The sequence below is a fragment of the Mustela erminea genome, chromosome 9 (assembly GCF_009829155.1).
Source record: "Mustela erminea isolate mMusErm1 chromosome 9, mMusErm1.Pri, whole genome shotgun sequence".
Lineage (NCBI taxonomy): Eukaryota > Metazoa > Chordata > Mammalia > Carnivora > Mustelidae > Mustela > Mustela erminea.
In genome coordinates this window covers 105,223,566-105,236,124 of record NC_045622.1, presented here as the reverse complement: position 1 = coordinate 105,236,124, position 12,559 = coordinate 105,223,566, and the positions used below count along the sequence as shown (strand labels likewise).

At 49.2% G+C, this 12,559-nt stretch overlaps 1 protein-coding gene across 2 annotated transcripts; it reads left to right on the top strand.

Moving 5' to 3' along the window:
* The first annotated feature begins 315 nt into the window (after positions 1–315).
* TUT1 (terminal uridylyl transferase 1, U6 snRNA-specific) lies at positions 316–12,471 on the top strand. 2 transcript variants are annotated; one of them, XM_032357048.1, is made up of 9 exons: positions 316–487; positions 2,050–2,240; positions 6,246–6,561; positions 6,758–6,858; positions 9,154–9,620; positions 10,235–10,344; positions 10,502–10,612; positions 10,771–10,863; positions 11,287–12,471. In XM_032357048.1, the coding sequence occupies exons 1-9, from the start codon at positions 406–408 to the stop codon at positions 12,426–12,428; spliced, it is 2,613 nt and encodes an 870-aa protein (XP_032212939.1). In that variant the 5' UTR covers positions 316–405; the 3' UTR covers positions 12,429–12,471. The 2 variants fall into 2 exon arrangements, with proteins under 2 accessions (XP_032212939.1, XP_032212940.1); XM_032357049.1 differs by lacking the exon at positions 316–487 and adding an exon at positions 4,205–4,305 and having other exon boundaries at positions 2,158–2,240.
* Positions 12,472–12,559: the final 88 nt, after the last annotated feature.

Sequence of the window (12,559 nt, the reverse complement as noted above, 5' to 3'; positions counted from 1 at the left end):
GGGAAGATACACGCGGAATCGCCCCCAGCCAAGCAGCAGGGAAACAGTGGGTTGACTTCAAAGGGCCCCCGGTGCCGGCATTTGTGGCCGCCTTCATGAATATTCATGATTCGTTGGGCCAATCAACGCCTGAATGGCTCAGAGCACACCAATCGGCTTACAGCATGCAGATAAGTATCAAAGATGGGCGGCTTTTCCTGAAGCTGGTGGAAGAGACTTTACCCGGATGAAAGCGGAACCCCGAGTCGAAGGAGCTGTTTCCGGAGGAGTGTGTCTGCGCGATGGTCGATACTACGTCACTTCCTATGAGCTGGCGGAAGTTGCTTCGGAGCGCGTTGCGATTTGTAGGCGTGAGTTCCGGCGGTAGCGGAACGGGTTGTGTGTTGTCGGTACTGGAGAGTCGCGATGGCGGCAGTGGATTCGGATGTCCAGTCGTTGCCCCGTGGGGGTTTCCGCTGCTGCCTCTGCCACGTTACTACAGCCAACCGTAAGCGGTGGCTTGTGAGGGGGTGGTTGTGAGTTCTCGTCTGTGGGTCCTGGCGAAAGTTAGGGTTATAGGTCATAGTTCTTGACAAGTCGGTTGGTAGGGTCACTCGTCTCCGTTTTTACTCCCGCCTGTACAAGGGATTGGAGAGTGGCGGAAGTCCCACCACTTTACCCCCTCCTTCCTAGTATCCGAAATCTCCACAACGAAAATTTCATTATCTTATTCCCTTTTAAACAGTCTCTGTTGGACGCCACCTTTGTGTCTGGTACTCCGCTGGGCTCTCGGGTGGGCTGAGGGATTCAGAGATGAAGGAGCTCACCATCGAGAGGTGGGGACAATTCCAGTGCTCAATAGATATGTTTGGAGAGCAGTAGGATCACAGAGAAAGTAGTAATTAACGAAGGGAAGCCATACAGAGGAGCTACCCAAAGGTAGAGGTATGCGAAGGAGCATGGCATGCATGACCAGGAGGTGGGTTTGGCAAGTAGACAGGGTTCTTGTGTGACAGCGCCGGGGGACTCCATGAAACCTCAAATTCCCATTCTTCTTCTTCTTTAAAGATTTATTTGTTTTTGAGAGTGAGCATGCACAAGTTAGGCGGGGTGGCGGGGTGGGGTGGGGTGGGGGAGAGGCAGATGGAGAAGCAGGCTCTAAGCGCCATGCAGGACTCAGTCCCAGGAACCTGGGATCATGACCTGACCCGAAGACAGATGCTTAGCTGACTGGGCCACCCAGACGCTCTCTAATTCCACTTCTGAAGTCTGGAATCCTGATCTTCCCTAAACAAGATCTTCTGTTCTTTTTCTTTGTGAATGGCATTATCACTATTTGTCCCCCTGAGGCAAGCCAAAAATCCAGCATAGTCTTCCTTGGTCCAACATATACATTGGTGACAATAAACAGCTGACCCAGAATTTAATAAAAATAATAATTGCTAACTTTTCCCATGTTCAACATGTATCAGACTGTGCTAGGTACTCTATATTGCATAAGACTCTTGTGGTAGGTACTATTAATATTTTCAATTTGTGGTAGGTACTATTAATATAAAATATTAATGTTTTCATCCAGGACACTGATGCACAGAGAGGTTAAGTAACTTGCCCAAGATCTCACACAGTTTACCAGACCTGGGATTTAAACTTGGGCAGTGTGACCTCAAATTCTGCACTTGGAATCTCTGTACCATACCTAGAGACCATACTTGAGAGAGTAGTCTAGGATCTTGCTTTGTTTAGTTCTTCTGTACATGATCGGGCTAAGTTTCCTGGTTGTTTTTTTTTTTTTTTTTTAACAATTTGCAGGTGTTGCTCTACCTAGTACTTAGAGATGGTTTAAAAAGAAACTTGTAACCAGCTCTCCTGGGGACCACTTAGAATATCTTCTATAGGCAAATGGACAAGGGAGGAAGGTGAAAAGAGCCAGGACTTTGTATATTCAAAGGTCACACTTTCTGTGGCTTGGAAGGATTAGTAGGAGTTAGGAGTGCATTTAGGTAAAGCCAGCATGTAAGTACACTGAAGGGTGATTTGGATATTTTTGTTTTGCGATTATCTTTGCAGGACCCAGCCTAGATGCCCATTTGGGGGGCCGGAAGCACCGGCACCTGGTAGAACTACGAGCTGCCCGAAAGGCCCAGGGACTCCGAAGTGTATTTGTTAGTGGCTTTCCCCGGGATGTGGATTCTGCTCAGCTCACTCAGTACTTCCAGGCATTTGGACCCGTGGCCAGTGTTGTCATGGACAAGGACAAGGTAGAGTGAATGGCTCTTGGGGTAAAGAATGAGTCCGGTGTGCCACATACAAAAAGAAATGAGAGAGAAACCAGCAGCCCTGTTTCAGCTGGTGCCTTGTGGGGCCTTTCCTTGATGGACACCACAGTACTTGGACCAGTCCAGCTTTGTGAGCTGAAAGAGAGGGAAAGAGAAAGAGGGAGAGAGAATCTTAAGCAGACTCCACACTGAGCACGGAGCCTGACATGGAGCTGGATCTCACGACGCTGAGATCATGACTTGAGCTGAAACCAAGAGACAGTGCTTAAATAAATGACTGCACCACTCAGGTGCCTAAGAGCTATGTTTTCCATAATGAATGGGATGGATGTGGCCCATGCAGGCTCAGAGCTCATCGTCTAGTGAATAAAGTAGACAGTTAAATGAGTATTACAGTGAAGTAGGTGCTTTAAGGCCACACAATCGGGAGATCTATCCTAACCCCACAAGAGACTGGTTTATAAACCAGCTAGCAGTTTATTAACTTAGAGTGAGAGGTATTGAAATTAGTTGGTCAAATTACCCTGTCCTCTGGACAGTGCTAGACAAATAAGCTGCTTCTTTGTGGTCCTTTTGGTCTTCTATGCAGGTGGTTTGTCGGTTTCTCTTTAGTTCTTTGGAAGACTGTTGTGTCATCATATTATAGTTCTGAGACTGTGCTCTGGTTGTGTAGGCGTGGCTTAGGTGACTCCAAATGGCTTTGGTAGCCCACGTCTTCTCTTAGGCCGGGCTGGGTGTGTTTTTCTTAGAGATCACATTTGGCAACTGATCACAGAGGCTTTACCAAAAGGAGTTTAATTGTTCTCCTTAGCAAGAAGTCCAGGGGTGCCCTGGTGGCTTAGTGGGTTAAAGCCTCTGCCTTCGGCTCAGGTCATGATCCCAGGGTCCTGGGATCGAGCCCCGCATCGGGCTCTCTGCTCAGCAGGGAGCCTGCTTCCCTCTCTCTCTCTCTGCCTGCCTCTCTGCCTGCTTGTGATCTCTGTCTGCCAAATAAATAAATAAAATATTGAAAAACAAAACAAAACAAAAAAACCCCCAAGAAGTCCAGTCCTGGGCATTCCAGCACTTTACGGTTTTCTTGCTCTGTCATTATTGGCACCTGGCTCTCCCTTCCTAGTTGTGATAATGCTGTTTGCACATCTTCAGCTAAGAGAAAGGGGCAGTCCGAAGGATAGAATATAAAAGGCTAGTGCCGTCTTCCCCTGCTTTTCTTTACTTTCCAGGAAAATATCTTTCTCAGGGCCCTCTTCATTAGACTTTTCATTGGCCTGAATTCTATCATATGGTTACCCCAGGTAAGCCTGGGAATTGAAGTTCTTTAAGCTGGACACCTTGCCCTTCTGAACCTTTGGGACTCTGTTAGTAAGAAAGAAAGGCAGAATATATATTGGGAGGGCAGTTGGCAATGTCTGCCCCAGATTCCTTTTTCAAAAAACTCAGTATCCCTGTTTTTGTTTGAATTTGTTTCAGTTGTAGAGAATGACCTTTTTTTTTTTTAAGATTTTTATTTTTTTTAAAGATTTATTTATTTGACAGACAGAGATCACAAGTAGGCAGAGAAGCAGGCAGAGAGAGAAGGAGGAGAAGCAGCCTCCTTGCTGAGCAGAGAGCCCGACGCTGGGCTCGATTCCAGGACCCTGGGATCATGACTGAACTGAAGGCAGAGGCTTTAACCCACTGAGCCACCCAGGTGCCCCGAGAATGACCTTTTTTTCTGAACTTAAACCTCATCTTTCTGAGGCTTCTAATTATTTTGACAATAATGACTAAAATTTTTATTGAGCAGTTATGCCCCAATCATGTGCTAAATGGTTTACATACAATATCTCATTTCATTTCCACATTTCCTTGAGGGAGTCACTGGGACGTTGGAGATGTGGGGCATTAAGCCCTTATTTGGAGGCAGTCTTATTAAATACAACTTATTTAACTTCTCTGAATTTTAGTTTCTTGAGAAAAATGTGCACGCAAAGACAAGGCCAGGCAAAGACACACCTGATTTCTAGCTTAGGCTTTGATTGCATAGTTGTGGTTGAACTGCAGTCTGGTGAGTAGTGTGAATCCTGAGTCAGAAGATTGGCTTGGGCAGGTCCAAATGGCTGCCTTTCTTCTTAGTTTCACTATGGTTCTTTGCCGTGTTTGGCGTGGGGTGGAGGTGAGGGTAGAAAGGGCACAGCACCCCCCTCCCCACGCTTGTATTTTCGATTGAGTTGTGAGTTACATAGCATAAAATTCACACCTTTAAAGTACAGAATTTAGGGCGCCTGGGTGGCTCAGTGGGTTAAGCCGCTGCCTTCGGCTCAGGTCATGATCTCAGGGTCCTGGGATCGAGCCCCGCATCGGGCTCTCTGCTCAGCGGGGAACCTGCTTCCCTCTCTCTCTCTCTGCCTGCCTCTGCCTACTTGTGATCTCTCTCTGTCAAATAAATAAATTAAAAAAAAAAAAAAGTACAGAATTTAGGGGTTGTTAGTATATTTACCTATCCTTCCAGAATATTTTATCACTTCTTATGTGTGAATCAAGCTGTGTGCCGGTGAGGCTGCTCCCCCTTGTCCCCACTACCCCCTATTTCATTCATTTTTTATATGCTGTAAGATACGGTCAATATCGTTCTTTCACATGTGGCTATCCAGCTGTCCCAGCACCATGTGTTGCGAAGGCTATTCTTTCCTCATTGAACAGACTTGACAACTTCATTGAGAATCAGTTGACCATAGAGGTATGGGCTTCATTTATAGAGTCTTTGTTTCATTTCCTTCCTCTGAATGACTGTCTTTGTGCCAGTGTCACCCTGTCTATTTTCTTCTCCTTTTTTTTTTTTTTTAAAGATTTTATTTATTTATTTGACACAGAGAGAGAGATCACAAGTAGGCAGAGAGGCAGGCAGAGAGAGAGGAGGAAGCAGGCTCCCCACTGAGCAGAGAGCCTGAGGCGGGGCTTGATCTCAGGACCCTGAGATCATGACCCAAGCCAAAGGCAGAGGCCCTAACGCACTGAGCCACCCAGGCATCATCTTTTCCTTTTTTTTTAAGTGACCTCTACACCTGACATGGGGATTGAACTCAAGACCCCGAGATCAAGAGATGCAGGCTCCAGGGTCTGAGCCAGCCAGGCACCCCGGTATCACACTGTCTTGGTTAATATACATATCTTGTCCCAGGCAGGATGAGGCTCTGTCCTTACTACTGAAGAGAATGTGAAAGGATATGGACTTTTGCCCCAAGGCAGTCGTATTTTTCCTGTTCCTGGTAACATTTTGCTTTAAAAAGAAAAAAAAGGGGTGCCTGGGTGGCTCAGTGGGTTGAGGCTCTGCCTTCGGTTCAGCTCATGATCTCATGGTCCTGGGATCAAGCCCTGCATTGGGCTCTCTGCTCAGCAGGGAGCCTGCTTCTCCCTCTCTCTCTCTCTCTGCCTGTCTCTCTGCCTACTTGTGAACTAACTCTCTCTCTCTCTCTGTAAAATAAATAAATAAATAAATCTTTACCAAAAAAAAGAAAAAAGAAAAAAGAAATCTATCTGTCTCCCAGTGAATATCATGGAACTCAACCAGATCATAGCATCACGGTGTCATGTTGCTGCTATTTCTAGATAGGAAGTCTGTTCAAGGTAGGGTATATTTATATTTCCACCTAGCACAGCTCATTATATGGATTCTAAATCAACACTGAAAGGTCTACTTAAGTTAAAAGGAAAAGTTAGGGGATGCCTCAGAGTATAAGCAGCGAAACCATGTCCTTGGTAAGAGCAGGGGAGAGCGGAATAAGTAAAATGGGATTTTCAGAGGCAGACTGGGAGGGGGGTAAAATGCGTGGGGGGAGTGAGGAGAGAATCGGTTTTCTAATATGTTCCCTGTTCCAGAAACATTAAGCAGATATTCCCAGTTCATAGGATGGTCCCCATTTCAAAGAATCCCACTCAGTGTCAAACCATGTGTTTGGATTTTTTTGTTCCAAAACCATGATCCCTGCCTCTGTTGTGGTTTGCCAGGGAGTGTTTGCTATTGTGGAGATGGGGGACATTGGGACCCGGGAAGCTGTCTTGTCGCAGCCCCAGCACACCCTGGGAGGACATCGCCTGCGGGTCCGACCAAGGGAGCAGAAGGAGTTCCAGAGCCCAGCGTGCAAATCCCCCAAAGGAGCAGCCCCTGACAGTGACCAGCTGGCCAAAGCACTAGCTGAGGCCCCGGATGTGGGGGCACAAATGGTGAAGCTCGTGGGGCTGAGGGAGTTGTCGGAGGCTGAGCGACAGCTTCGGAGCCTCGTGGTAGCCCTGATGCAAGAGGTCTTCACAGAGTTCTTTCCCGGTGAGTCACTTCCTTTATCATGTCTGAGCCCTCCCCGTCCTCCCTCCCCGTCCCCCTTCCCCGTCCCAATCCCCCAGTTCTCCCTCAGGTAGAGGCATTTATTGGGCTGTTCTTCGTTCTTTGTGCCCCACTGTGTTCTTCCACCCCACACTCCTCTCTAATGTCGCTCGGCCTTTATTTTCTGCTCGGCATCCAGGCTGTGTGGTCCATCCTTTTGGCTCTTCCATAAACAGTTTTGATGTCCATGGCTGTGATCTTGACCTCTTCTTGGATCTGGGTGACTTGGAAGAGTCCCAGGTGAGTGACTGGGGAAGCATCTGGGAAGAGTCAGTGGGGATGGTTATGGGACTCTGCGTGAGCACCATCTCTCTCATTCCTTAGTTCCTCCTTTGTGAAACAGGGATAATGGAACCGAAAGGGTTACTGTAATTGCAGAAATGTGAATGTATTAGATGGGTATTAGATAGGATGAATACGAATTGACACAGGATATATGGCATTGTTAATAGGAGAAAAACAGAATTTTCTGTTTTTATATACAGGCGTATATAATACTGTATTTTGGAAAAGAAATACATGAAAGAACATAAAGAAATTTTGGGGTTATGTCTTTATTTATCTGTATTTTTTTTTTTTTAAAGATTTTATTTATTTATTTGACAGATAAAGACACAGCAAGAGAGGGAACACAAGCATGGCAAGTGGGAGAGGGAGAAACAGGCTTCCTGCTGAGCAGGGAGCCTAAAGTGGGGCTCCATCCCAGGACCCTGGGATGATGACCTGGGCCGAATGCAGAAGCTTAACGACTGAGCCACCCAGGCACCCCTACTTATCTGTATTTTCTAACATCTAATATATTGATTCTGCTTTTGGAATAGGAAAAGGTTGTTAGTATTTTTTTTTAATAGACTTTGTTTTTTAGAGCAGCTTTAGGTTCACAGCAAAACTGAGCAAAAAGTACAGAGTTTTCATATACTTCCTACCTTATTTAAAATATTTTATTTATATTAAATAAAAGAGAGAGAAATTGGGCTCGAGTGGAGGGAGGGACGGAGGGAGAGAAAATCTCAAGCAGACTCCACACTGAATGCAGAGCCCGATGTGGGGCTTGACCTCACAACCCTGAGATCATGACCTGAGGTGAAACCAAGAGTCAGACGCCTAACTGAGCCACCCGGGGGCACCACAAAAAGGGTTATTTAAAAAATAAATTTAGGGGCGCCTGGGTGGCTCAGTGGGTTGGGCCTCTGCCTTCGGCTCAGGTCATGGTCTCGGGGTCCTGGGATCGAGCCCCATATCGGGCTCTCTGCTGGGTGGGGAGCCTGCTTCCCTTCCTCTCTCTCTCTGCCTGCCTCTCTGCCTACTTGTGATCTCTGTCTGTCAAATAAATAAATAAAATCTTAAAAAAAAATAAATAAATAAATTTAGGAGTGCCTACATGGCTTAGTTGTTAGGCGTCTGCCTTTGGCTCAGGTCATGATCCCAGTATCCTGGGATCGAGCCCTGCTTTGGGCTCCCTGCTCAGTGGGGAGCCTGCTTCTCCCTCTCCCACTCCCCTGCTTATGTTCCCTTTCTTGCTGTGTTTCTCTCTGTCAAATAAAAAGTATATATACATTAAAAAAAAAAATTTTATCAGTCTGTTTTTTTCTTTCTCCTTACATATAGACACATGCACACACACACTGTATATTTTCTTTTCTTTTCTTTTCTTTTTTTTTTTTTAAAGATTTTATTTATTTATTTGACAGAGAGAAATCACAAGTAGATGGAGAGGCAGGCAGAGAGAGAGAGAGAGGGAAGCAGGCTCCCTGCCGAGCAGAGAGCCCGATGCGGGACTCGATCCCAGGACCCTGAGATCATGACCCGAGCCGAAGGCAGCGGCTTAACCCACTGAGCCACCCAGGCGCCCCACACTTTATATTTTCAGAGTCATTTGAGAGCACACATGACGCCCATAATAGTCTGGTATCTATTGGGGAAACAGAAAGGCATCCTTGGGTACAGCCACAGTACCATTAGCAAGGACGGATGTGTTCCCTGGCACGGGTGTAAAATGTTCTGAGATTTCAGTCTGCAGTCCATTGCCTACAGTCATCAGCTGCCCAGTCCCTGGCTAGTGTTGGCCCCTCAGCCTCCTTTACAGTTCCTCTGCCTTTTATCTTTCATGACAGTGGCATCTTGGTAGAATACAGACCATTTATTTTGTGGCACTAAAAGGTATTTTTAGGGAAACTTGGGTGGCTTAGTCAGTTAAGTGTCTGCTTTCGCTCAGGTCATGATGCCACGGTTCTGGGATCGAGTCCCACATCGGGCTCCTAGCTCAGAGGGGAGTCTCCTTCTCCCTCTGCCTGCTGCTCCCCCTGCTTGTGCTCTCTTTCTTTCTCTCTGTCAAAAAAATAAACAAAATCTTTTTTTTTTTTTAAGTTATGTTTAATTTTAAAAGGGGTTGTGAGGATTAACTGAGTTAATATATATAAAGTCCTTGGAACGGAACCTGCCATATAAGCAGTAATAGATATATTCTGGGGAATGTTGCCCAGATGGGGGACAGCAGGAGAGGTGAATATTCACTGAACCCATTTCTGCCCGCAGCCAGCCCCAAAGGCCCCTGAGTCTCCATCTTTGGACTCAGCCCTTGCATCACCACTGGATCCTCAAGCCCTGGGCTGTACCCTGGCTTCCCCTCCAGACTCACAGCCTCCGTCTCCCCAAGACTCAGAAGCCCTGGATTTTGAAACTCCTTCCTCTTCACTGGCACCCCAGACTCCGGACTCTGCTTTGGCCTCTGAGACCCTCGCCTCTCCCCAGTCCCTGCCTCCAGCCTCACCACTGCAGGAGGACCGGGGAGAGGGAGACCTGGGGAAGGCCCTGGAACTAGCAGAGGCCCTGAGGGGGGAGAAAACAGAGGGAGTAGCCATGCTGGAGTTGGTGGGATCCATTCTTCGGGGCTGTGTCCCTGGAGTGTACCGAGTCCAAACTGTGCCCACTGCCCGACGCCCTGTGGTCAAGTTTTGCCATCGGCCTTCAGGTCTTCACGGTGACGTCTCCCTCAGTAACCGGTACCTTTGTATAGGGGGTGGTTGGGGAAGTCCAGCTGAGCATTCTGGGATGGGTGAAGAGAGCGCTTGGGGGCGGGAAGCTTTTGCACTAGCTGAACCTTGAGATTATCCTTGTTGGGTCCCAGCCCTCTTCTGCCACGTGTCTCCCGTCTGGCCTCCACTTTCACGAATGTAAAGTGTGTGCCTTCGAATACTATTTTTAGGGGATTTAGAAGAGAGTTCCAGTGTTGAATAAGTTTGGGAAATGCTAAATTAGATGCAAATCAGTTTCTCCTTTCCCACCCCCTCTCCCCACTTCCTCTTTCTGTCTTTCTCCCTCTCTTCCAGTCTTTGTTTCTTTGCATATGAAAGGCTTTGAGCAGTTCTGTAAGGAAACCCTTCTCTAACATCCTGTCTAGGACAGGCATATAGGAGGTCATGTTTCCTGAACACTTGTGACGTCCTTTTGCTTGCCCTTTCTTTGCTTGCCCGTTCACATGACTGGGTCAGCAAACACTTGGGAAACCCTCTTTTGGCCTTATTCCAGCTGGACCCCCGTTCTGCAGGCCTGGAACAAGGGCTGGGCTGATCGTTCAGAGGGTTCCCCAGCACTGACGCCCTTGTCCCTGTTCCAGGCTGGCCCTGCATAACTCTCGCTTCCTGAGTCTCTGCTCGGAGCTGGATGGGCGAGTTCGGCCCCTGGTGTACACCCTGCGCTGCTGGGCTCAGGGTCGAGGGCTGTCAGGTGAGAATGGATCAGGACAGACTTGGGGTTGAACTGGCATTGGGGCAAAGGTGCGGGTTCGGGGAAGAGAGGGGGGTTTGTACAGGACCGAGGGTTGAGAGAACCAACCAGGGTGTTAGATGCATCTCCAATCTAACTGGAATTCTTGTTTACCCAGGAAGTGGCCCCCTCCTCAGTAACTACGCCCTGACCTTGCTCGTGATCTATTTCCTTCAGACCAGGGACCCTCCCGTGTTGCCCACTGTGTCCCAGCTCACCCAGAAAGCAGGTACAGTGGCCTGGCCGCCACCCGCTTTTTCTTGTTAGCTTCGGCTTTCTGCTTCTGTGTCTCATTTTGATGCGCTAAGCTGCCCCAGGAATGAGATCTCTGCTGTCACCCCCAAATCTTCCTGCTTCCGGCTGACCCTCACCTTTTTCCCTTTGCAGGGGAGGGTGAGCAGGTGGAGGTTGATGGCTGGGACTGTAGTTTCCCCAGGGATGCCTCAAGACTGGAGCCCAGCACCAATAAGGAGCCCCTCAGTGAGTTTGGGGAGCCCGCTGGAGTAGTAATAAATGATGTTAAACGCGACTATAGGTCATATCCAGCAGTTACTGTTGGCCTGGCATGGTTCGCCCAGCAGCCTCGTGGGATAGCTAGTATCCTTAATACCATTTTGCAGATGAAGAAGCCATGTCTTGAAGCACTTAAGTGGCTGCTCAAGGTTACACTGCTGGTGAGGGGAAGGAGCAGCATCTGGGGAAGGAGGTTGCTGGGGACATGGGGCATGGGGGGAGAGAGGCTGGACCTCTTGTTTATATAAAGATCAAAGAAGTCTGGCTTCTGACACTCTTCTGAACTCCTTGGAAGGGAAAAGAAAGTTCGTAGAGAATGCGTCTAGTGCAGGCCTATTTCATTTCTGGCCTCTAAGTAACCCCTTCTGCCTGGTCTTCCTCCTCCTCCAGGTTCTCTGCTAGCCCAGTTCTTCTCCTGCGTCTCTTGTTGGGATCTTCGTGGCTCACTGCTGTCCCTGCGGGAGGGTCAGGCACTGCCTGTGGCAGGGGGCCTGCCCTCTGATCGCTGGGAGGGTTTGCGCCTTGGCCCCATGAATCTCCAGGACCCCTTTGACCTGAGTCACAACGTGGCAGCCAATGTGACGAGCCGGGTAGCCGGGCGCCTACAGAACAGCTGCCGAGCGGCAGCCAATTACTGCCGGAGCCTCCAGTACCAGCGCCGTTCCTCCCGGGGCCGGGACTGGGGGCTGCTCCCCCTTCTGCAGCCCAGCTCCCCTAGTTCCTTGCTGTCTGCAACACCCATCCCCTTACCCCCTGCCCCCTTCACCCGGCTCACTGCTGCCCTGGCCCAGGTGTTAAGGGAAGCGTTAGGGTGCCATATAGAACAGGGAACCAAGAGACTGCGGTCTGACAGGGGGGGCCCTGAGTCTCCTCAGGGAGGGACAAGCAAAAGGTTGAAACTAGATGGACAGGAAAAAAGCTGTGAGGAGGGGCAGGAGGAGCAGCAGGGATGTATCGGGGATCACAGTGAAGACGGGGTGGAGGAAATGGTTGTAGAGGCTGGAGAGATGGTACAGGACTGGGGGCAGAGGCCTGGGCAGCCAGGGGAGCCAACCCAGATGCCCGGAAAGCAGCTCGCCCCTGGAGAAGAGGGGCAGTCGGGCCATGCAGCACTGGCAGAGCAGGAGCCCAGGGGACTCGAGGCAGCTGGAGACCGGTCTCAGGGTGAGACAGGGAAGGGGGTGTCACTCTGCTCTGTGAACTGGCGCTGTGCCCTGTGGCACCGAGTGTGGCAGGGGCGGCGGCGGGCCCGGCGACGCTTGCAGCAGCAAACCAAGGAGAGAGGCAGAGGTGGAGACGGCACCGTGGAGTGGCTGGCCGTCGAGGCCCAGGTCACCCAGGAGCTGAGAGGACTGAGCAGTGCTGCACAGCGGCCAGAGGCAGAGCCGCTCCTGACCTTTGTGGCCTCTGCCTCCCAGGCTGACCAGACTCTCACCCTGACCCCAGTACAGGATTCTCAAGGCCTGTTCCCTGACCTCCATCATTTCTTACAGGTTTTCCTCCCTCAAGCACTTCGGAACCTCCTGAAGTGAGGACAGGGACTGTGACAGGCAATAAAGCTGCTAGTTTAATGAACACTAGTTTCCTCCAATTTCCATCTGGTAGTAATCCCCCTGCCACTCAGTACTTTGCCTCCCCAGACCTTACTGCCTTTTCTCAGACA